This window comes from Idiotropiscis lumnitzeri, chromosome 20 (genome assembly GCF_059441095.1).
Source record: "Idiotropiscis lumnitzeri isolate Australia: NSW breed Sydney's pygmy pipehorse chromosome 20, RoL_Ilum_1.0, whole genome shotgun sequence".
In the NCBI taxonomy this organism is placed as follows: Eukaryota; Metazoa; Chordata; class Actinopteri; order Syngnathiformes; family Syngnathidae; genus Idiotropiscis; species Idiotropiscis lumnitzeri.
Window position 1 is genome coordinate 9,097,655 of NC_142410.1, and position 22,603 is coordinate 9,120,257.

General features: G+C 46.0%; 3 protein-coding genes across 7 annotated transcripts; 2 read left to right on the forward strand and 1 right to left on the reverse strand.

Annotated features, from left to right (window-relative positions):
* Window positions 1-203: 203 nt before the first annotated feature.
* On the forward strand, window positions 204-4,187 carry prdm9 (PR domain containing 9). Of its 4 annotated transcripts, none has more exons than XM_088284572.1 (7): window positions 204-404; window positions 481-603; window positions 798-854; window positions 934-1,211; window positions 1,313-1,380; window positions 1,597-1,787; window positions 2,253-4,187. In XM_088284572.1, exons 2-7 carry the CDS (start codon window positions 507-509, stop codon window positions 4,175-4,177), a joined length of 2,616 nt encoding a protein of 871 aa, XP_088140698.1. In that variant the 5' UTR covers window positions 204-404; window positions 481-506; the 3' UTR covers window positions 4,178-4,187. The 4 variants fall into 4 exon arrangements, with proteins under 4 accessions (XP_088140698.1, XP_088140697.1, XP_088140695.1 ...); XM_088284571.1 differs by having other exon boundaries at window positions 495-603; XM_088284569.1 differs by having other exon boundaries at window positions 204-321; window positions 495-603.
* Window positions 4,188-4,645: 458 nt separating this feature from the next.
* On the reverse strand, window positions 4,646-17,820 carry ppp1r9bb (protein phosphatase 1, regulatory subunit 9Bb). Its single transcript, XM_088284573.1, has 11 exons — window positions 17,709-17,820; window positions 16,146-17,464; window positions 9,778-9,910; window positions 9,171-9,291; window positions 8,907-9,011; window positions 8,106-8,238; window positions 6,895-7,047; window positions 6,577-6,630; window positions 6,266-6,495; window positions 6,102-6,198; window positions 4,646-5,593 (listed from the first exon to the last, which is right to left on the reverse strand). The coding sequence occupies exons 2-11, from the start codon at window positions 17,352-17,354 to the stop codon at window positions 5,543-5,545; spliced, it is 2,286 nt and encodes a 761-aa protein (XP_088140699.1). The 5' UTR covers window positions 17,355-17,464; window positions 17,709-17,820; the 3' UTR covers window positions 4,646-5,542.
* A 583-nt stretch (window positions 17,821-18,403) lies between these two features.
* sgca (sarcoglycan, alpha) lies at window positions 18,404-21,338 on the forward strand. Of its 2 annotated transcripts, XM_088284574.1 has the most exons (11): window positions 18,404-18,552; window positions 18,643-18,759; window positions 18,865-19,016; window positions 19,183-19,249; window positions 19,471-19,669; window positions 19,746-19,914; window positions 20,200-20,408; window positions 20,483-20,509; window positions 20,578-20,754; window positions 20,824-20,850; window positions 20,926-21,338. In XM_088284574.1, exons 1-11 carry the CDS (start codon window positions 18,477-18,479, stop codon window positions 20,930-20,932), a joined length of 1,227 nt encoding a protein of 408 aa, XP_088140700.1. In that variant the 5' UTR covers window positions 18,404-18,476; the 3' UTR covers window positions 20,933-21,338. The 2 variants fall into 2 exon arrangements, with proteins under 2 accessions (XP_088140700.1, XP_088140701.1); XM_088284575.1 differs by lacking the exon at window positions 20,926-21,338 and having other exon boundaries at window positions 20,824-20,854.
* The last annotated feature ends 1,265 nt before the right edge of the window (window positions 21,339-22,603 follow it).

Here is a 22,603-nt window from a genome sequence, read left to right on the forward strand (position 1 = left end):
TAAACGTACCGAGTGTACATGGAAAATGTGTAAAAAGCTAGAATTCAACCGGTTAACATGTAATTAGTTTTTTTCGTATGTTCCGGGTATATAAAAGTTTGATTAAGCTACACATGTAGTTGTGTGAGCTTTTATTCCGAAAATGTACACTACTTAATCATCCGTGTACTTCCGGGTAAATGTTAAATATATCCGGTAGAAAACAGTCTGAACTGGGCTCGTATGTACTTAACTTACGTCCATGTAGAAACAGGAACGTTGTTCAATAAAAGAACATTAAAAATTGCAACCAGTACGATAGAAACGCGCACGAAGTCAAGGGTAAGAGTCTGTGGTCAGTTTGAAGAAATTCTCTTGTCATTCGACGACAACTTTGTTAACATTATGCTAGCTAAGCCTTAAAGGTAAGGTAGCTTAATGTTTGGGTGGCCTTAACCGATTCTGTCCCCTTTAGTTAAAAGCCCCAACGTAAAAATACAGTTTGTTTTCCACAGTGCGCGTCCCTCATGTCGTGCACCACCAGCGCCGTGGAGTGGGTCGAGTCCACCGGGCAGGTTGTCATCATAGAAGGCTGCTTGCCCGCTGACACCATCGACACAGCCGGTATGCGTATTTTCTCATGATTGACATTTCACAGAATAACTGATTTATACAAGAAATGCATAATGTCTCCTTTAAACAGCATTGGAAACCATGACACTCGTACAACAATCTACAGAGACACTTATAGTACAATCTAGCAGTTTTTTAGTTTTTCACAACTTTTCTATTTACATTCTCTGCATTTCACCTTTCAGTGATTCCACCAATTCAGAAGTTGCTTGTCGGTAATGGAGATCCTGGAGAAGGCTTTTGTAAGGAAGCAAATTATTAAGCATTGCAGTTCTAATGACTGTCTAAATTAAACATGAATACTTTGTTGCTCCCCTCCAGGCTGTGACGAGTGCCTCGTGCTCTACCAAGACCAGGGCGACGCCTTCAAGACCGGTGGCCCATCTTTTATCCTCGACTTTCCCACAAGCATGGGTGTCCCTGAGAGGGCGCTCTTGACGTTGCCTTACGGGCTGACGGTGGGCCGCTCCAGTATTCCCGGGGCAGGTGTTGGGGTCATCAATCACGGGCCCGCGCTCTCTCCTGGGATGCATTTCGGACCATTTGAGGGCGAAGAGACGTGTGTGGAGAACGCCATTGAAAGTGACTTCTCCTGGGAGGTGGATGCAGTACTTGGATTTGTATACGTGTAGATAAACATTTTGTCATTGATTGCTGCGTTTAGGCAATGTACGGAATAAATATTGTATTTATTTTGCAGATTTACAAAGAACAAGATGCTTATGACTACATTGATGCCTCTACAGAATCTCTGTCAAACTGGATGAGGTATCTTTATTGTCATATCATAAATGTTAATACATGAATATGAAATCATAATTTGTAAAGAATCAGACTAGTTCTTGAATGGGGAATATGATGTTAAAAAAACAAACCAAAAAACACTGTTTAATTTAATTTTCATGAGGTATCATTTTCCAGTGTTTTGAATAATCCTCATATGTGTCTATTTCTACTCCAACTAGTATTTTTGTTATGTGGCAGGTATGTCAACCGTGCTCGCAGCAGGGACGAGAGCAATCTGCTGGCAGTGCAATACAAAGGCAGCATCCTGTACCACTGCTGCCGCAGCGTCAACGCCGGCGAAGAGTTGCTGGTGTGGCCCAGCGGCAAGCTCCTCGCACGCTTCAGCGATGCCTGGACGCAAATATGGCTGGCCAGGCTTCAGACTGCGGGTGCTTTTCATTTTAATTTTAATGAATGAAATTAAGTATGTCTTGAAGGTTACTTATTGGTGATATTTTACAATTATTATTATTATTTTTTAAATGTGTTCTATATATATATATATAGTAAACTACCTATAAAAATGTAAATACATCAAAATTAAATACAAATTAAATTTCAATTTTAAAAAAATTAAGATGCAAAATTTTACATTGACGTTAAATTTGTATCAATATTTTGCATTTTGAATGCATAATAAATTTAAAAAATCTAAAACGTATGGCGACTAATCCTCAACACAGCAGATCATTTTTGTTCAGAAAATATGGCTGAAGACCTACCTCCTGTTTACAAGTATTAAAAAGGTTAACTAAGGTCAAGACTCATATACTTCCTGTGTTTAATAGTTTTAAAATTATAAAGGCCAGTAAACTGTCCTTATTTGCTCTTTTTTTTTTTTTTTTTCCCTTAAGCAGAGAGTGTTCCGCCTGCAGCTTCTCAGATCTTTGTGTGCGTCGACTGTCAGCTGACCTTCACTACCGAGGCCTTCCTCCAGCGTCACGCCGACTGCTTCCACTCAAATCAACAGCTGAAATCCCACCCTGCCGAAACCAAGCCCGAAAATCCCACCGCTGATGCCGGGATCCCCACTGCTGACCTAACGTGGCTTCCTGACGATCCAGTCATGTTGATAGCCTGCTCCGACTGCGGCAAAACTTTCAAGCAGGCGTCGCACCTGAAGAGACACAAACTGTGCGTGCACAGGAACAGGCGCCCTTACTGTTGCACACTGTGCCGGCGTAGCTTCAGCCAGGCCTCGGGTTTGGTCCGACACCAGGTCGTTCACAGAAAGCCCGGCGGGACCGAAGAGAGTATGAATGCGGCGGAAAATGGCCAGCAGGTCATTGGCTCCCAAGAAGAGGCTTCCAAAAGCACATCGGATTTAGCGACAGGCGAGCAACTGAGTGACGGAAAGGACGCTGTGGAAGGTGAGGCGGGAGAGCCGGAAGTGGACGGACAGCCCCACGTTTGCTCCGAGTGCGGGAAAAGTCACCGTAACAAAGCGCTCCTCAAGAAGCACAAGGCGCTGGTGCACGACAAGATTCGCCCTTACGTGTGCACCTTGTGCAAGCGATGCTTCGGCCAGTGCAGCGACCTCACCCGTCACCTGCAGCGTCACCGCACGCAACGCACGGGCCGCTCCAGAAAGCGCCGTGTCTCTGAGGCGCACGCCGAGATGCCCTTTAGCTGTGCCGAGTGTTCGCTCGCCTTTTCCACTGTGGACCTCCTCCAGCTGCACGTCGGCGCCAGTCACTCGGAGGAGATCGGAGAGCAGAACAAGGCCGATTCCGTCCCCCAACCCTCGGAGGCGGCTGTCACGAGACTTCCTTGTGTGAGGCCAAGGCGACACGCCTCCAAATCCAAAATTTCCACCGTCACCCAGATCGTCACTCCCGATCAAACGGCGAGCGGCGGTGAGACGCTAGCGAAACGCAAGTTCTTCCGTTGTAACTTCTGCAATGAAAGCTACTCTGACCCTGGCGAGCTGCAGGCGCACGCGTGCACCCAGCAGCGCCACACGTGCACCTGCTGCGGCATGACCTTCAGCCAGTCCGTCCTCCTTCGCCGCCACGAGCGGACCGTTCACCGGAGCGTGCCGCCGCACCGCTGCAAGCACTGCGGCAAGGTCTTCGTCGAGTCGGCGGGCCTGGAGCAGCACCGGCGTGCCGACAACTGCAGGAAGTACCACTGCACCACCGAGCTTTTCTCCTGCGCCCACTGCCAGTTCTCTTTCACCGCTAAGAGCTTCTTGGCCAAGCATGTCCGCAGGCACCACCCAGCGGAGTACCTAGCCAGCAGCCCGATGTATCAGCCAGAGGAGGAGCAGGACATCAAAGTGTTTAAGTGCTCCCGCTGCGAAAAAGGCTACACCAACGCCAAAGCCTTTAAGAGCCACTCGTGCTTTGACCAGGTGAAGGTGCTCTACTTCTGCACCGATTGCGGCAAGGGCTTCGGCAACCGCTACACGCTGAAGCAGCACCGGCGCACGCACACGGGCGAGAAGCCCTACGGCTGCCCGCACTGCGCCAAGGGCTTCGCCCACTCGAGCCAGCTCACCGTGCACTTGCGCACGCACACGGGCGAGAAGCCCTACCTGTGCACGCACTGCGGCGAGAGCTTTCGCCAGTCGGGCGACCTGAAGAGGCACGAGCGCAAGCATACGGGCGTGCGGCCCCACAAGTGCGAACAATGCTGCAAGAGCTTCAGCCGCCCGCAGAGCCTCAAGGCGCACCGCATGCTGCATATGGGACAGCGCATGTTCACGTGCGCCGTGTGCGAGAAAAGCTTCTCGAGGAACTATCATCTGCGCAGGCACCACCGGAAGATGCACAGCTAACAGAAGACGATGTTTCATTGACTATGTCCAACTAGCCTTGATTTGGATCTGCTTTTGTTTTGATATTTGTTCAAAATTCAATTCAGTTCATATTTGGAATGGGCGTCATGTTGACCACAGCCACCGGTGGTGCTCTTGATTTCGTCATTTGCAGCGGTTCCCAACCAGTGTGCGGTAAGAGATCGCCAGGTTTGCTACGGGAAGTTATCCCGTTTTCCTTCTTTGGCCTGAAAATGGTTTACTGCAAATAATGTTCCTTTCATCTATCAGTATTCAGTGCCCGCATTTCGTTAGGCCTGTCGCAGCTTCTTGAGCTACATCCTCGCAGACCTCCGTCATCAGGTAGCATACTGTTGCACTCTTTTTTTTTTTCTTTTTTTTTTTCCTTCCAACGGTAGTTTATTTTCATGATCAACCGAATGGCCATAGTACTCCTAATTTTTGGAAGTTGAAATAAAAACAAGCACGTTGTCCACCACTGTTGACCATTTAATCCACAAAACACACAATGCCAAGCATGTGCACTGTACAAGCCTTATTATTATTATTATTATTATCATTATTATTAGGAAAAATACTCACACCCGTGCCTGTTTTTCTTCATTTTTGTCCCCCGGATATATTACTTTTTTTTTTTTTTTTTTTAAACATAGCATTTTCGCTCATGTGTTTGTTATAAATAAGAAAGTTAAAATAGAAGCTGAGCTCTACAAAGATGGTGGTGGCTGCGCGACACAGGCGTGTGGCGTTCAATTCAGGCAGTGTGTGTGTGTGTGTGTGTTCTCTTTCTTTTCCTCGTTGTGCTGCAGCTGCTGGTTCCAGACTGTAAAACGTCCTCTGCTGGTACTTTGCTTCTCGGTTTAGTAGTCATGAATGAACGGAGGCCTGGACGCATATTCACGAGTCTTGTGTGCGTAAAAAATAAAATAAAATAATACACACAAAACACTTTTAGGCAGCGGGTGGTCACCACAGTTACAATCAGTCCAGTTTTGATCCCCTGGCAAAGCACCTCAGTTGTCAATCTCACATCAAATTTACAACAACAAAGCTCCTCAGTCTAATTAGAGTTTACATGATGTGTTAAATGTTATGACACATATTAAAAACTCTGGTTAAACCACACCTAGACAGTAGTCACGTCTGTACACGCTGGGAAAAAGTCACCAAACTAGAAATAGTTTTTGTTTGGCAATTGGGGAGAAAAAAAAGCGACGGCGTGACGTATCGCAAAAATACCAGATTCAGGGATTAAATACTCTCCAGGTGTAAAGAAAAATGATTTAACATGGAGAGTAGACGAGAGATACCCTGCTGCTCCTCGTTGTGCTCTCTTTTCTTTCTTTTCTACCCCCAAAAGGCTTCTTATAAAGGTTCTGATTTCAGCTCCTCCACACGGCACTCCAGGTCCGCGACCTGCAACAGAGCACACAATAATAAAATTAGTTGGACATTAAGCATTGAACTTCACTTCTCGGACCACAAGAGGGCGCCACAGACTATGAAGACTTTCTTGTATTTTTTTTTTAATTAATGTGCAAATACTTTTAATGTATTTTTAGAGCATCTGTGATGTAAAGTTCAAGTGAAATGTGTTAAGAAGTGATAATAGGTTCCTCGATGCAGACTTTTACCTCAGTTGTCAACAAAGTCGTAATAGGAACACTGCAAACGGACAGATATGACAACCAGTACAGAGCAATGTAATATTTTGATGTCTCTCAGCTTTGAGCAAATCATAACGTGCCACGCAATGCTTCAGTAATGCATCCCCCATTTTTATTAAACACACCTTAGCAGGATCTATTCGCCCCAACTTGCCCCCCTCCCCCCAATACAAGCAGACCATAACGCTCAGTGTGCACCTTTATCCCCTGCATCCAAATGTCATGCATTTTCACTTTGCATAATCTTGCCGACTAACCTGTTCCTGCAGCTGTCCCGACTCCTCCTTGAGGAGTGACGCCTCGGCTCCTACTTGTGCGCATCGCTGTGTCTCCTTCTTCAGGTATTCCATTTCCCTGCAGAAGGGCCGAGAATGAATCAGCCTTGACAATGAAGGTAAAGCGCGACGCACGTCGGTCTTACTTCTGCTGGTATTCCTTGATGAGCCGCTTGGCCTTGCTGTACTTGCGCTCCAGCGCCTGATACTGCGCCTGCGTCTCCTTCAGGTGCTCGTCCACCGCCTGGCACAAGCTCTGCGCCTCCATCCAGTAGCCCTCCAGCTTCTCCATGCGCTCCTTGTTCTCCTGCAGGGTTTGCTCCAGCTGCGCCTTGTCCATGCGCCAGCGCTGCTTGTCCTGCTCGGCGTGGTGCAGCTGCGAGGGCAAAGAAATCGTTTCTTATGCGGGGGGAAAAAAACGGCACTGTAGAGAAGCGGAGGTGTGACTCCAGCGTACCTTCCTCTTAAGCTGCTGGATCTCGGCCTGAGTCACGGCGTGCTTAATTTGGAGCTGAAAGGGAGGACGTCGGGTATGAGACTGCGAGTGTAATATATTTGAACACCTTTGTGTTGATTGCCTCTGTGTAAAGTAACACTTTACATTCATAATTAGCAGGAGGGAACATTAATTATATGACTTGCGTGTGTGTGTGTGCATGAGATGGAGCATTATTTATTTTTTTTCATTTTTGGGGATTTTACGACTGGATGATGTCTAGTGGTTGCAATTATTTCTAATGTGCAGAGTGGTGAAAGTGGTGGCGGCCCCGCGCACCTCTTTGTACTTATGGGCCAGTTTCTCGGGGTCCGTCTCCAGCGGCGACAGGTCCTCGTTCTCCGCCAAATCGAACACTTCGATGGCGCCCGTGAACTGCGGACTGACGTCTTCGTCCTCGTCGTCCTCTTCGTCTGTGCCGTACTCGCCGCCCTGTAGAGACGTGAGCGGTGAGAACTACAGTTTACATCAAAATGTATGCTTTAAATAGGGATATCACGTGACGGTTTTTTTCCAATGCATTTATAGTACGTACATTGATGCTGTTTTCTTTTTTTTTTTATGAAATAAACTCATCAAGGTTTTGTATACTGAAGTAATGATTCTCTTCTAAAAACTTGCAATGTGCAAAAACTGTTCCAGGACCAGATCTATTTAATTTGTTTGTTTAGAATAATAGTTTTTGGAGCAATTGGGTGGAACTAATTGTATTTAATTAATTTCCCACATCACCCTGCCGAGCGGCATAGTGGATGGCACTGCTTTAAGGGGTTAAAAAGGAACAGGAAAAAAACAGGTGGAGTACAGTAAACAGCCACTAGGTGGTGCAAAAATCACCATATCCATTCCACTTCATTCCCTCAGTCTCTCTTCCACCCTTTCTTGATGCTTTTCAAGAACCACCCTCTCTCGATGAATAGAGTCACTTCCTGTTATTGTCGCCAATGGAAAAGGTCGTTTCCGCGCACGTGTGGCACTGAAAGCAATCGTTTGGGAGCTCCAACGCTATAACCCGAGATGCCATTTTGCAGTCGTCATGTTACCGTAGCGATGACCAGCGAGGTTGTACGTCACGCCGAGGCCTGTTTCTAACTTTATGGTTGCCTTATTTGGTAAAGTGAGATTCAGTGCAGTTTGAGAAACATAATAATAAACACAGGGTGCAATTCTTTATTGCGGTATGGTTTTCATTCAGTTGTCAGGGTGTGCCTGATGTTATGACTGCCGCGTGCTTAAAAATACACATAAATGCATCTGTTCTCAAAGTGGAAGTAATTCCGGCTAAATATTGATGAGGCAACCCAGCTGAGAAGGCAGGCAGAATTCCGAGTCAGTGGGGGGAGGAAAGGCGGGGGTGTGTGAGAAATATGGATTACTCAGCGTTTCCCCGGCGCAGCGCAGCATAACCGCCACCTCGCCGCACATTCCACTATAACGACACGTGCACTTTTAGTCCACCCCAAAAAAAATAAATAAATAAATGGACATACCTCGTGCTCTTCCATGTACTGGTTGTAGCGCTGTTCCAGCATCTCACGCTGCCAGCGTTCCTGCTCCAGCGTCTGCTGGATGAGCTGCGCCACCTCGCTTTGCTCACCTGGCTTCTCACGCCCGATGAAGAACCTGCACAGGACAATTGTTAGTAACTCAATCATAAATATAGCAAAAAGCTGACATTGCTTTCAATTTGGGAAGGAGCAGACAAAATCTTGACGATGCATTTGTCTTTGAACGATCCCTGAAAGAAAATAGCCAACGTGAGCCATATATTGGGAAAGTCAAAAGCGAGATGGCATTTTTCGTGCGTCTGCAGATGATATAACCAAATTTCACGTAGCTAAGTAAAACTGGCTTCAGGGACTTCAGACTCAACAGCGACAGTTTTTAAATTTAACATCACTCATTTGTACAGTGCAAGTGGCTCGAATTTGGGAGTAATCTGACAACATTTCTAAGAAGAGCAATTAGTCTTTGAAGGCTTGCTGGAGGGAAATTGCAAACGTGACCCTAAAATGGCCACTTGAAGGCAAAATGACACATTTCCTGTGTCTTCTTAAACATGGCCTTTTGAGACTTTTGTGGGCGTACTCGTGATCGACACGCCTCCCGAATTTCCTGTTGCCAAGTCCAACTGGCTTTGGGCGTTGAATTTTCAAAAATCCTCTTGTGGTTGAGTTGGTGGTTTTACGGCGAGTCATCACACTTTACTGTCTTGCTTTGCCGGCAGGCAATGATGAAAACTAAAAAAAAAATAAAAAATGATGATTTGAATGTGTCAGTTGTCTTCTTACTTGACAGTTCCTGACGTGTTCCTCAGCACGGAGGCGGCAAAATTCTGGGTGACTCCCACTAAACTCGTCCCGTCCACCTCCACGATCAGATCGTTCACCTGGATCCTGCACGGAGGAGCACCACAACGAGCGATGTCAAGCACTTCCTGTAGGTGTCCGAATACCTTTGTCCATATATTTGTTACACGGCATCACCAAAGGACATGTTCGTAAGTGTGACTGTTTGAGGAGGTGACGCGAGAACACCGGCACGCACGCACGCACCTGCCATCGCGATGCGCCGCTCCCCCCTCCGTAACGGTTTTGACGAAGATGCCCAGCTTCTCCAGGCCCATGTCGGCTCCAGCGCCCATGCCGATGATGCTGATGCCCAGGCCGTCCTCGTCTGGAAGTCAACACAAGTCGGCTTCATTTAAAGGTGCCCTGCTGCTGTTTTGTTGGATTAAATCTCAGGGGAGGGAATTTTTTTTTTCTTCAGCCACACTACATCTTATCATATATAAATATATATTATTTGGATTAGAACCTGTCATATTTTGAATAGAATTACCATTAAATAAACAAAAAAAGTTATTTTGGGACGAAAAGGGAGAGAAAAAGTCTCTAGAAAAAAAATTGTAATAGTGTAAAAAATAATGAGTTTTGGGCGGGAAAAAATTGAGAATAAAAGCAGCAATAGTGCAAGAAAGATGTCATATTTTTTGAGAGAATTAATTCAATGTAAAATTAATTAAATATACTTTTTTAGATAATAAAGTAAAAATATTGCAAAAATATGATCATATTTATGATCATATGATATATATGATCATATTTATGATATTGGGAACGGCTCTCCATGCGTCTAACGGCTCTGGCGCTCTCGGCTCACCTTTCTCCAGCTCCACGGGGAACAGATCCAGCCGCTCCACCCGCTTCTCCAGCTCGTACTCGGCGGACGCCGCCATCGGGTCCACGTCTTCGTTGCGCCTGTCATAGTCCTCGTTGGGGTAGGTGGCGAACACCTGCATGACATGCAAACACGATGCACTTTAGATTCAATTTAGTTCGCTTGAGCTTGAATCACAAAGCCATTTTTAGGCTGCATGTAAAGGTTTCACGCATAATTCATGTTCTGTTCAAATGACGAATGTCAAATACTTTAAAATGTTCTTTTAAAAAAAAATTGTGCCGTCACGTGATTTATTATTTAACTAATTAATCACAAAAAAAATTCCATGATTAATTGCGATTAACCACATTGCGATTAATCACACAACTACTATTTTTTGCAAAGCTTGTAACAGTTATTTACTCGAATAATATCTTGGAATTGGTGCAAAAATCACCAAATATGAAGTATATTTAATTCAAAGCTAATAGCTTTCTTTGATTCTTGAATATGATCCAAATGGAGACATCTTTACTGGCATTTTTCTTCGAAACATTTCTCTCCTTTTGCAAGGCCCAGTGATAACTTGAACACGGTGTTTTATTCTGAGACGTGCTTAAGATGTACAGCTAATATGGCACAATATTTACTAAGTATGCAAATTATTTTTCAAGTAAATCAAACTGAGTTCATGAAGTTAAAATATTTAACTGAGTTAAAAAAAATTCGATTAATCACCGGAGTTAACGCTTTAATTTTGACAGCCCGAAAAAAAAAGATGTTGTTCAGGTGAGATCTTTTGCTGCTTTATATACACGCAGAGGAGGGTACTGCTGCTTTTTAACAGAGTAGTCGTTTACATAAACACCTCCAGCATGCCAATAAAGGCCTCCCGCAGCTGCACACATACACACACACACACACAAGGTGATTATGCATGCAGCACCTCGCATGCTCGACTAGTCAAACCGACACAAGCGCTCCTGATTGGACGGAATCTCGTTTTTCCCTCAACAAACATTTTCTTCTTCTCACTCCGGAGACATTTTCACACATTTCTGTTCACTTTCTTTGCGCATCTCTCTCTCATTATTTATTTATTTATTTTCTGAAATTGCGTCCATCTGCGTTTACACCGCTTTCCTCCTTCTTCCATGGCAACGCTGCAAGCGCGTCAGATTTGACAGCAGCCCCCGCCCGTGGCCCTCTCCTTTCAGAGATTTACTGTATGATTGTATTTGCATGCATCGCTGAACACCCAACAAGGCTCTGCTTCTTCATTTAAATCTCCCGTAACCCCAAGCAAAGCCTCGAAAGGGGGCTCGAGGAGCTGTGCGGTTCTCAGTATTTCCGACAGTGCCCTAAATTAACACAGGATGTGTGCAGAAACACGGGTGGCATAATATAGAAAAATAAATTAGAACAGGCTGCAGACTCTATTTTTTTTTTTTTTTTTTTTTTTCAAAATTAGGAACACAGTGTCCCCCAATCGGAAATTTTAGGGGCAAAAGTAGAACGTGTCGGGGTACACTCTGTAATATATTAACTAAATACTTGAAAAATGTTTTGATGTGTACCGCCGAAGTTTGAAGCAACAAAAATCCAAGAAGTTTTGAAAGAAGATGCAAACTTAGTAGTTGCAAGTTAAAATATAAAAAAAAAAAAAATAGCCACCATTTAGAAGCAGTCTGGAGCCCAGAAAAACATCTATTTACTCTATATAACTTTCCAAAATGGAGCAATAATCTCACAGAATATATAATCTAGTCATTTGATTGATACAATTCATATCTAATATTAATTTCATTATTTGACAAAAAGAAATTAGGCCCACGTGAAGCCATCGTGCATGCGAGTATGCTGATAGACAAGCACTGTGGTTTTTGATTTAGGTTACCTTTGCATTTAGCGGGATTAGAAGCATGTGGATTACGCACGCACGCACGCACGCACGCACACACAAACGAAGACCTTCTATACATCCAACAAGATGATGATTGACATTGTGGCCGGAGGCATCCTAATTTAAGGTGTTGCTGATGGCTTTGTGCGATCGTGACATGCACCTGATTGACAGCGTCGCACTTTCACCTCAGCCTGCAGACATGTTGTTGTGCGTAGAAGACAAACAGTGGGATTAGAGGCAGGCGGATGCTGCTGATAAAGGAGAGGGGGGTGAGAGGGGGCGGGGGGGGGGGGTATGTGTGCCAAAGAAGGGCGCCGTTCCAGTTGTGCCAGATAGTAGGTCAGAGGAGCCAACAGATGGCCAGGAAACTCCCTCCTCCCGTCCTCCTCCCACCCACCCACCTCCCTCCGCGGCATGGGATGTCCTAGAAATGCAGCTAGCCGCCAACGCTAACCAGCTGAGTGTGTGTGTATGCGTCACTCAGGACTGCTAACGGCATGCAAGAGATAACCAACACTTCAATTTATGACAGAGGCACCAAAACTGGTCTGAAGGCCTCCTACCCTAGCTCGTCGCAAAAATAAACTCGGCTCTGTACACATAACCAACCACGTAGCTCCATTTCTGGCTTCAGAATAATGCAATAGATGCTATCAAATAGCATTCGTGTCTCCCGTTATAACCTTTTAAGCAACAAACACAAACGGTGGAGCAACACATGTAGACAAATTATATAGTCTTCATCCGCTACGAAAACAACTAATATAGTAGCTTCCCGAGGACTGTTACGACTCAGCATTTCAACGGCAAGATGATTGGAGACGTTAGTGCTTTGTTTTGGGTGTGGTCACGAGACAAATTCAACTCATATTTCTCTCAAATTGTACAAGACTAAAATGTGTTTTTTTTTTCATAATTATTAGGCACATTTTATTTTTTCGATATTGTCTGCCATAAATGAATCAGTCGAAATATAAATATTTTATTTTTATTTGATTTTTTTTAAATAAATTGTCCTTTTTAACATTGTAGTATTTTTAACCTATTAATTTTTTTTTTATTTTTTTTTAAAGTTGTACGTTTATGAGTATAATATTTAACAATGAATTTTAATTTTAGCAATCATTTTAATTTCATTAAAAAAAAAAAAATCTGTGACTTGAAAAGCAAGACTGCCGCAATGATTTTTGGATCCTACTTGCATGTTTACCGGCATCTTCAACATAATAATTTTCTCATATTCTTTTAGTGAGTGTGCTCGTTAAACTGGGGAGTCACTTCTTCGACAACCCGCCCAACCCACAATATCAATTGATGCTCTCCCTTCCTTGTGGACTCACCAAACGCGTCTATATTTGGATCTGGCCAACAATTGCTCGGCATCAGAAATAGATGCAGTTTCCTCTCTGATCACTCCATCATTGTCAAACTCTGGCAGGTGAATTTGCCGTTCCGCTTCATTGAAGATAAATGAAAGCACCAATTAGGTGCACTTGTCTGCAAGACGTGAATGACGTCACCACCCAAGTATGTCGGACGTCGTCGCCAAAGCGGTCTGGGATCGGGGCTTAATCCGCAACCCAGATGTAGAACACGCAGATAAAATAATCGTCAACTGCACGGCTGCATGGCACCCGTGTTCATCTGCTTTGGCAGTCGCTGGTCAGCGGGCATGTGGCGGCTTAAAGCGATGACCTCGTGAGAGGGACGTGGTAGCAGAATAACAAGGTCAACGACAGACAGAGGCCGCAATCATGCCGCCCTCTCTATGGCTACTTTCTCAGACAACGGCTAACACGCCTTTTAGCTCTTTCATGCACATATTAAACGATAACAGCTATAGGACTAAGGCTGGGCAATCCATCGATTTTATCGATAACAGTGTATTTGGCAAGTCAGACATTTGCTCGTCGAGTTTTTTTCACAATTAAAATGATAACGGTGCAACTGTGCACTTTTTCACATTTATATTTCACTCAATCGGTACTCATGCGTGATATCGCCCCCGGCTGGCCTGGCATGCATATTACAGTGGTTCTGTGGATTAGCATGAACAACCATCGTTATCGCCTGCACATGAAAAATACTAATGGTACAAAGAAAAAAAGAAAAATTGGTTGTTGGGTCGACTTATCCTAAGTAGCCACCTTCACGCGAACAGCTTCCCGTTATGAGATGATTAAATGCTAGCATCTGGCTTTCCGATATTCCCTTTCACCCACTTCTGACGCTACCAACACGCTACATTTTATCTCCGTCCTTTCGCCATTATTGTAATTCTAAACACTTCTAAAATTCTATTGGCCAAGCATCACTGCACAGGTGGCGCGTCTTCCCGTTTATTGGGTTGGTGGGCGCTCAGCAGAGGCGGCAGGTAACAGGCCACTTGAGGTGGAGGACTCAGACAGTTTCACGTAGTCTGTTGGAGATAATCAGCAAGGTCGCTCTGTCGCTCTCTTTTGTTTCAGTCCCGCAGTGATGTGGAGGCGGAACGTGTGTGTGTGTGTGTGTGTGTGTGTGTGTGCGAGCTCCCACTCATTCGGGTGACTGCCATCAGCCAACTTATGTAACGACTCACTCACTTATTTTTGTTTGCTTAGTGGTGCGGTTGGCAACAAAACAAGCTCCTCTCTAATTTCAGATTTTGTGAAGTTTCACCTTGCAGACGATAATGCGGTCAAAATCGTCTTTGTTCATGCGAACTGGCAGAAACACTGTAATGTGCATGCCGGACCAGTTGGGGGCAACGTCGCACATGCGTATCAATGAGTTGAAATTCATCAATCCATTCTCGCAACCGCTTATCCTTACTCGGGTCGTAGGCGTGCTGGTGCCTATAAAACATTTTTGTTTCGATTTCGATGTACAAAAAAAAAAAACTGTAAGACGAAATGTTCAGGGTTTTTTTTTTTTTTTTTTTTTTTTTTTTTTGCGCAATGACAACATGGAGCGTTGGTCAAGACAGTGCCAGGCGAACCACAAAACACAGCGTCATCATCCCACGAGGAGTCAACGCGAAGCCAAAGCAAACGAACTAAACGGGACGTTAGTGGCGATGTTTCTATTTTTACAAACGTCTGCAACAACAGACTGATGACAAAGAGCCGACAAGTAAAGAAGAAGCGACTTCAGTGTGAACCCTACCCCGAACATACTTTTTTTTTTTTTTTTATAGACGCCAAGTCATATGCGACTAACTGCCATCATCGCAACAAGACCCAATTGTGGCTGTCGGCGGCAGGAAGTGGGTGCTAAAAATGGGTATTTCCTGTTTGGCGAGCGACAGAGAAGTGACTTTTACGACGCTAACGCGGACGTGTGACATTTGAGTCGCATCATAACGGCCCCCCCCGACCCTGCTTGACCTCGATGCTCCTTTGACACGCGTACACCCCCCCCACCCCCCCCACACACACACACAACATCAATCTCCATCACAAAAGCCTCTGTGAGATACACTGTGAAGAAGGGGGAAGGTTTCCCCTCATCAAAAGAGATTTCGGGGTCAACTCTGAGCATGAAACCAAGGTTGACCTGTCAATCATTTATCGTTATAAGTAGCTCACTGCACTGACCACATTATAAGGTACACATGGACAGTGTAATAACGTCCAGTATGCCAATAATGCCATTACTATATTAATAAAAACTGTACTTTTTCTTTTTTTTTTTTTTTTACATAATTAGTAAAGAAAAAAAATATTTCTGTTGGAAGTTGCCGCATATTATTTCTAGGGGAAATTAACTGGGAAAAAAAACATATTAATTCTCATTTTCTATCAGGAGAAATTAAGCTAATCGCAGAAAGGGGCGTGGCCACACCCTCGCTTGAGCCACAGATGCACACCGAGGACCTTCTTCTTCTTCTTCTTCTTGCTCTGGATGCTTCCACCAGCAGCACTCGCACAGCCTCGCCTGGCTTCTCTCGGGTCATCTGACCGACAATCTCCGCAGGAATTTAACGCCATGCACGACGCTACAAACCGGGACTAGGGGGTGCTATAGCCCCGTCAGACAAATGTCTGTCCCTTGGGCCCAGGGAGAGAAAAAACAATCCTGGCGCTGTGCCTGTTTAACAGCCCCCACCACCCACTACCAGCACCGAACTGCCTGCCTCCCTTCAGCTGCGAGTACCACCGCTGGAATGTGGAAGCATCAGCTGGTGTGAAAATCAGACATGTCAGCAGCCCAAGTTGATGATAAAAAATTGCTGACAGATGACCTTGAAGGCCAAGGGGGAACATCTATTATCGTATTCTGGTTATCTTCATTCGGAAGCTGGAGTCGATCCCAGTTTACTTTTGGGAGAGAGGACGGGTAGAACTTGATCGGGTCCCCAGCCAATGGCAGGGTGTCAAATAAATGTTCACGTTCACAACCACGGCCAAAGGGTTACGATTAAGGCAAAAGGGGCGTCCATCAGTGTCTTGCCAATGAAGAAGAAATATCATACTTGACTCACCTTGATGGGCTCGACACTGAAGCGGATTTTCCTTGACGGGGGCGGATCCTCCTCAACGGGGAGCCCAGCGATTTCCACGCAGCTGGACTCGGCCTCATAGCGGTCATCGTCCTCATCATCGTCCTCATCCTCGTCCTGGCTCGCCTCGTCGTCTCTCAGCGTCCGGCTGCCCTCACCTGCCGCCTCCAATCCCGTTGAAGTGGCATCTCCGTTCTCGAAGCGCGCCACCATGCTGGCCTCCTCGAGTTGCTCGGCCTTGGCCTCCACGCCAGCGTCAGACACGGTCTTCGCCCTATGCTGCTCCGATTCTGCTTTTTGACCCCCGTTTACGGTCTCAGCCGGGCTGGCTCCCCTGCGGAGGCTTCTCGCAGGCCCCTCTTGGTCCCGCTGACCGGAAAAGTCATCCCCCTGGTTAGTGGAGGCCAAGGCGCTCGCCCGCTTGGTGATTATTTTGGAGTTCAACACGCCCACCTTGGCGCTGACCCCCCTGCAGGGGAGCGGCGGCGTGGATGAGAGACGGTTCAGGTTGTTCCGGAGCTCGGCGGCCCGTTCGAAGACGGCGCTGAGCTGGCTGACGGTGGGGGACACGGCCTCGCTGGCGTCCAGGCTGTCCAGGGACTCGGTGCTGCCGTTGAAGCGGGCCATCATGTCCAGCCTGCCCTCCTGCAGGCTCGGGGTCTTGTCTGCCTTGAGCAGAACCCTGGTGGTGGCCAGCTTCTCTTGCTGCTGCTGCAGCTGCAGCTGCTGCTGCTGCTGCTGTTGCTGTTGCTCGAAAATGCGGCGGGTCTCTTGCAGCTTGGAGTAGCTGGGTGATGAAGCCCGCTGGTGGCCGTTCTCGGGCTTGGTGTCGAACTTGCTGACACGTTCGGACACGGTGGAGCCGAGCTTGAGCAGCGCGCTGTGGTCCACGTTCTCGTTCAGGCTCCCCGCCCTGGGAAGGGAGAGGCGCACGGCTTTGTCGCTTGCCTTGGCGCCCTCCTCCGTCTCAGTGTCGGCCGTGGTGGTCTGCAGCTGCTGGAACATGTTCTTGATGCGGTGCACGTTGGAGCCGTACCTGCGACCCCGCGGGCCGTCCTGCACGTCGCCGTTGACGGCGTTGTCGGGGACGGGTTTGAGGGCCTGCATCCCCGCCTCATAAGCGCTCCTGTGCGGGGATGGGCTCCGGAGCGTGGAGCCGGCGCTCTTGGAGGTGGGTTCCGTCTTCATCATGGTGACTCGCTCAGGCGTCGCGACGGATGCTCTGCGACGGCATGTCCTCCCTCCTTCACCCCCGCTGGCAAAGCTGTATTATCCACCGGCGGCCGGCTGATGCGCTCAGGCTAGCGAGGCAGGTGGATCGAGACAAAAACAACAGATCGCATTAAAGGCCTGCATGCACCGCGCTGCAGATCACATGCACTGCAATGGAGAAAGTGGGCACGATGCATCTGTCATTAGCTTGCGCGAAATTGCAACGGCGACACTTGCTGGATTGTCGTGATCGTTAAAATGACAATTGGACGCAGAAAATAGAACGGCGACGAGACGCGGCGGCTTTAGCGCGACTGACGACAGATTGCTTACGTTTTAATCCCTTTTTAAAGGCAGCATCATTTTGATCTCCTCTTGCGGCGAGCAGCAGATTTCTGCCTGGTCCTCCTCTGCGAGGCGAGAGCCGCTGCTGCATGGAGGAGGGGGATCTACTGGGTCCTAGCGCCGACAAATTACTCTTAACGTAAAAATATATTTTTTTTCAATATTTTTTTTTATTCTCTGGAAATTCAGAGGGGCAGTTTGAGGTCGTTTGAACTCAAAGTGGATGTGACCAGGATAGAGACGAAATGTATGTTTATATTTATGCGTGAGTGTGTATGTGTATGTTTCCATATGTGTATATGTTTATGAATATATGTGTATATAGGTTTATACATGTGTATATATGTGATTATTCTGTTTTTATGTATACGTTTATATTTCATCTACACGTGTGTGTATATATGTAAACTGTTGTCATTTTACAGTTGGATAATGGCGCCCTCTTCAGGTGGCTTGCACTTACTAATCACGAGTGTTTACTATTTTTTGTAATCGTCCAGCAATTGTTACATGGCAACCTTATATGTAAAATTAAGAAGCAAATAACTGTTAAGCACCAAGGGCTACTGCTAGCCCTTAATTAAGGAAATTTGACATCATTGTCTTTACTGACCCAAAAATGCATGTTATGGCAATTGCAATACAGTTCAATTATAACTATTTGTTTTAAATATCTTCACCAGACAGAATTGTGCCGCCTGTCTGGATGTCATTGGGAGGCGGGAGTGACCAAAATAGCCCTGGCCAGTCTTTCTTATGGTGCACTTGCAGCTGTCAGTCACAGGCCAAAACAAGATGGCAGGCTGCAGGAGCTGGTTCCTCTTTCTAACAGGCAAGTTTTATTTTCTTACATTAAAAACATGTTTTGCTATCTTGTTTGTGTCACTCACGTCAGGTTTTCTGTTGTTTGATGATACAACAGTTGTGAGTATGGCTCACGCGGAGATCAAATTCAACATCCCTGCTGGGAAGTTTTTCTCCTACGAGTTGATGAGGGAGACGTTCCAGAGTGACTTTGAGCCACTGTCCCAGCTCTACTGTAAGAGCCCTCGATCCAATTTTTTGGGTGTGCCAAATGTTGTGTCCCAGTGAGCGTAGGCATGGTAAAAAATTTTTTGAAAAAATCATAAATGATTATGCGCAGTGGGGCACCTGTACGACGATCCGATGGTGTTCAAGTGCAACAAGCAGTACTTCCCGGATCTTCCCGAGTGGCTGCGCTTCACCCAGAGGCATCCCTACGACAACGGCTTTCTGTACGGGACCCCGACGTCTCCCGGGAAGAGTGTCATCGAGGTATCTGCATCCCTGTTAGGAATTTAGGGGGAGGACTTTGCAAGATGGGTCATTTCTTGAAGGTTTTTAAAAAAAAATCCTGAAATCTGAGGGAAAGGAGATAAAACAGCGTTTACCGTAAATTGGTATTTTAAGCACAGTTCTGATGTTATCTTGTTTCTCACAGATTTACGCCGTCAACAAGCGAAGCTACGAAACCACCCGGCAGATTCTTGTGCTTAACGTGATTGCAGGTACAAAAAGCATGTGGTATCTCTAGTTCTGAGATTAATTAGTTCCAAGACGAAGCTTCTTTTTAAATTACTTTTGTAAAATAATGTTTCCATTCCACTTTACCCAAAAACATTTTTCATCACGTTTATTTGTTTAAAAAAAAAAAAAATTGCATCATAGCAATATAGCAAAACGTAGCGCTGAACTTTCATGCTAAGCCACCAACCCTACTCCCACTTAGCCAAGAGCCCACCCTATCAGGCAGAGTTCTTCATCAAGCTACGGGAGATCGAGAAGGTGCTGCCCCCTGCTGTCCAGGATGAGATCAAGCAGGACCTGCAGAAGCTGTGGGACACGGAGGTCTTGGACATAGTCAACATCTCCAACGCTCTGGACCGTGGCGGTCGTGTGCCCCTCCCACTGGCGGGACACTTTGAAGGGTAACGCCGCATGGCATTCGGGTAGCCTTTTTCCCGGCGCCCGTCGGTTCATCTCGTTTCTCGCACCTTTTGCCAGGGTGTACGTGAAAGCGGGATCGGAGCAGAACTTCTCCGCCTGCCTCCTGTGGTCACAGACACCGCAGCATCAGCGGCAGTGCATGGCGGACGCCAAGGTCAAGGCTCCCGGGGGTTGCAATTTCTGCAGCATCCCTAGCAACTGTATCAGCTGGTGCAGCACTGAGCTGGTGAGAAGATTTTGTTGAAATCGTACCTGACTAAAGGGTACAAAAAAAAAATCATGATTGTTATATGTTAGTAATAACCGCTAGTGCCCGGGGGAACATTTTCAGCCCAGATGGAGTGAGCAGGCTTTGCAAGCCATTAATGCGCCTCCACATCAAATCTGCAGTTGTGCCATAATAGCGGAAGGGAGTGGCGATGTGGGGAAGCCAATGTCATTTACTTTGGTGCATGATGGGTATTGGAAATGCATCACCGTCTTCTAAACACCCCTTTTTCACCCTTTATAGTTTGATCTCTCCCATGTGGAACCGAGCCCGCCAGCCCCAACCTTGGGTTCTGGCGTGCTGGAGGCCGGCGAGGACTTTGAGCCGCCCGAGTCCCCTGAGGACCGTGACTTTTTGCCGGACTACATCGTGACTGTCATCGTGCCGCTCGTGCTGGCCCTCATCCTGTGTCTGCTGCTCTCCTACATCATGTGTGGACGTCGCGAAGGCGTGTACGTTTTCGACTGCGCTACTCTTGTCATATTTTGTGGACAAAGTGACTACAAAATGGGATGTTTTCTTGCAGCGATAAGAGGAACGCGAGGACAAACCAGTAAGTAAAAAGCCATCGCTAACGGGATTTCCTTTTGAATAACTTCTACGCTGTTCACTGTGGCACAGAATCCAGCTGTACCACCACCACACCATTCTGGACAACACTGACGAGTTAAGGAGCATGGCGAACGGCAGAGGCGTCTCCCCACCGCTCTCCACGCTGCCCATGTTCGACAGTCGCACAGGAGCCCGCCGGGCGATGCCCTCTGACAGCCCCCGTGTGCCCCTCATCATGGCACAGCAGTAAGAACCGTTTTCTTTACAACGTGTATTTCAAATGAATTTCCCGTTTGATTTGTCGTCTCCTTGCAGCGACCCCAATGTCGACACGTTGCCAAGGTGAGACTCCCCTCGTACACGTTTGCGTGCTGCTCCTCGCTTTAAAGTCGGCAAATGTTGCATTTGCCTCAACAGGGAATAAGAGCGCCGATGGAATCGCAATCCAGGAGGGCAGAATGTGTTGTGTGCTCTTTGCGTTTGTGAGTTGTTGGGTTTTTTTCGCTCTAAATTGCAGTGTGTCATTTCATACATTTGTTACAATATTAGTAATATGCACAGTTTTAAAGATCTGTTGACATTTTAACCTTTCACAAATCGGACTCTTACTTACTGCCACTGACTCAATGCCAGCTAGGATGGACTGTGGTTTAACCGTGACCATCGTGAGGTTATGTCTTACAGCAGATAGATGGATGGAGATTAATATGCACATATTCAAATATACACGCTCCTAATTTTAGGTTGCAATTTTCCCTGAAATCTGCTTTCTGTCCACTGGGGGGCGTCAGAGTAGCTTCTCATTTTACACACTGCAAGGTCCAAAGCTCCTGTCCTTCCTTATTTAGTTATTGCTATTTAAGGCCTTTTAATTGAGATTTTTGCAGATGGACGTTTAAGAAATAAAATGCTCTGTGTGTTTTAATGTTAGCAAGTGCATTTTTGTTTTGCTAAAATGTCCTAAAAATGATGATTCTCTGGGATGTAACGGAAAAGAGGCAGCATGTTGTGCTCGCGTTGAGCACATATACCTCAGAGTTCTCAGGTTCAGAGTTTAAGTCTCAGCTCCAGCTTTCCTCTTTCACGCCGTGCATTTGAAAAACGCTCATCTTCATTAAATTTTCCTTTCATGTGGATGATTGTTTTTCTACATATGCCCAAGGATTGGTTGGCAACCAGTCCAGCGTGTAGCCCACCTCTCGCCCAAATCCATCTTAACGACTCCAGCACACCCGAAACCCTAGGGAGGACCAGCAGTATCGAAAATGGATGAGTGCAAATGAATTGGCTTTGTTTTCACTGCTGCTCGTGGGAAACACAAGTGCAACTGCTGTGGAGAAATCAAGGTGATAAAGATAATCACGGGAACCATTTTGGGTTTCACAACAGTTGCAAGACAGGTCAGTGAAAAGTCGGCCAGTGAGTAGAACCACTTCACATGCTTTATTTCAGCACCCAGCAAAAATAATTAGAAACATCTTGATTTATTATACATGTACAACACAAGTACACAATATCTCCTTTGCAACCATGAAAGTGGGTCTTCTTCCGGGGTTGTTGTTGTGGTTTTTTTTTTTTCTTCCACTTCTTGAGACAACAACCAATAACATAAACAACAGAGCGGGAGATGTGTGCTCGTTTTTTTTTTTTTTTTTTAGTAAAGATGAGGCAGAAAAAAAACAACAACGGGCAAGAGATGTAAATTGAAATGGTCACTTTTGGTTTTGATCTACAATGACATGCGTTTACAAAAAAAAAAAAAAAAAAAGCAAAGACAACAAGACAACGAGTCAATTAAGTAGCACCAAAGGATTTCGCAGGCATACGAGTGGTCAAAATTACAGTATGACAGCGAATGTCTCACCATCACAACAAGTGGATCTCATTGAGTTGGTTCTATAGCACCTTGACAATGTTTGCATGCTCCCCAATCGGCTTGTTGTGTAAAATATGACCCTTTTTCTTCAAGAAGAAAAAAAACATGGCGGTGACTTCTTGTTATGAGGTAGCCATCAAAGCAATGAAGGTGCACTTTTTTGTTCAGGGTTTTTTTTTTTTTTTTTGCGTTCCGATAGGACGATTTTACAACAAGGAG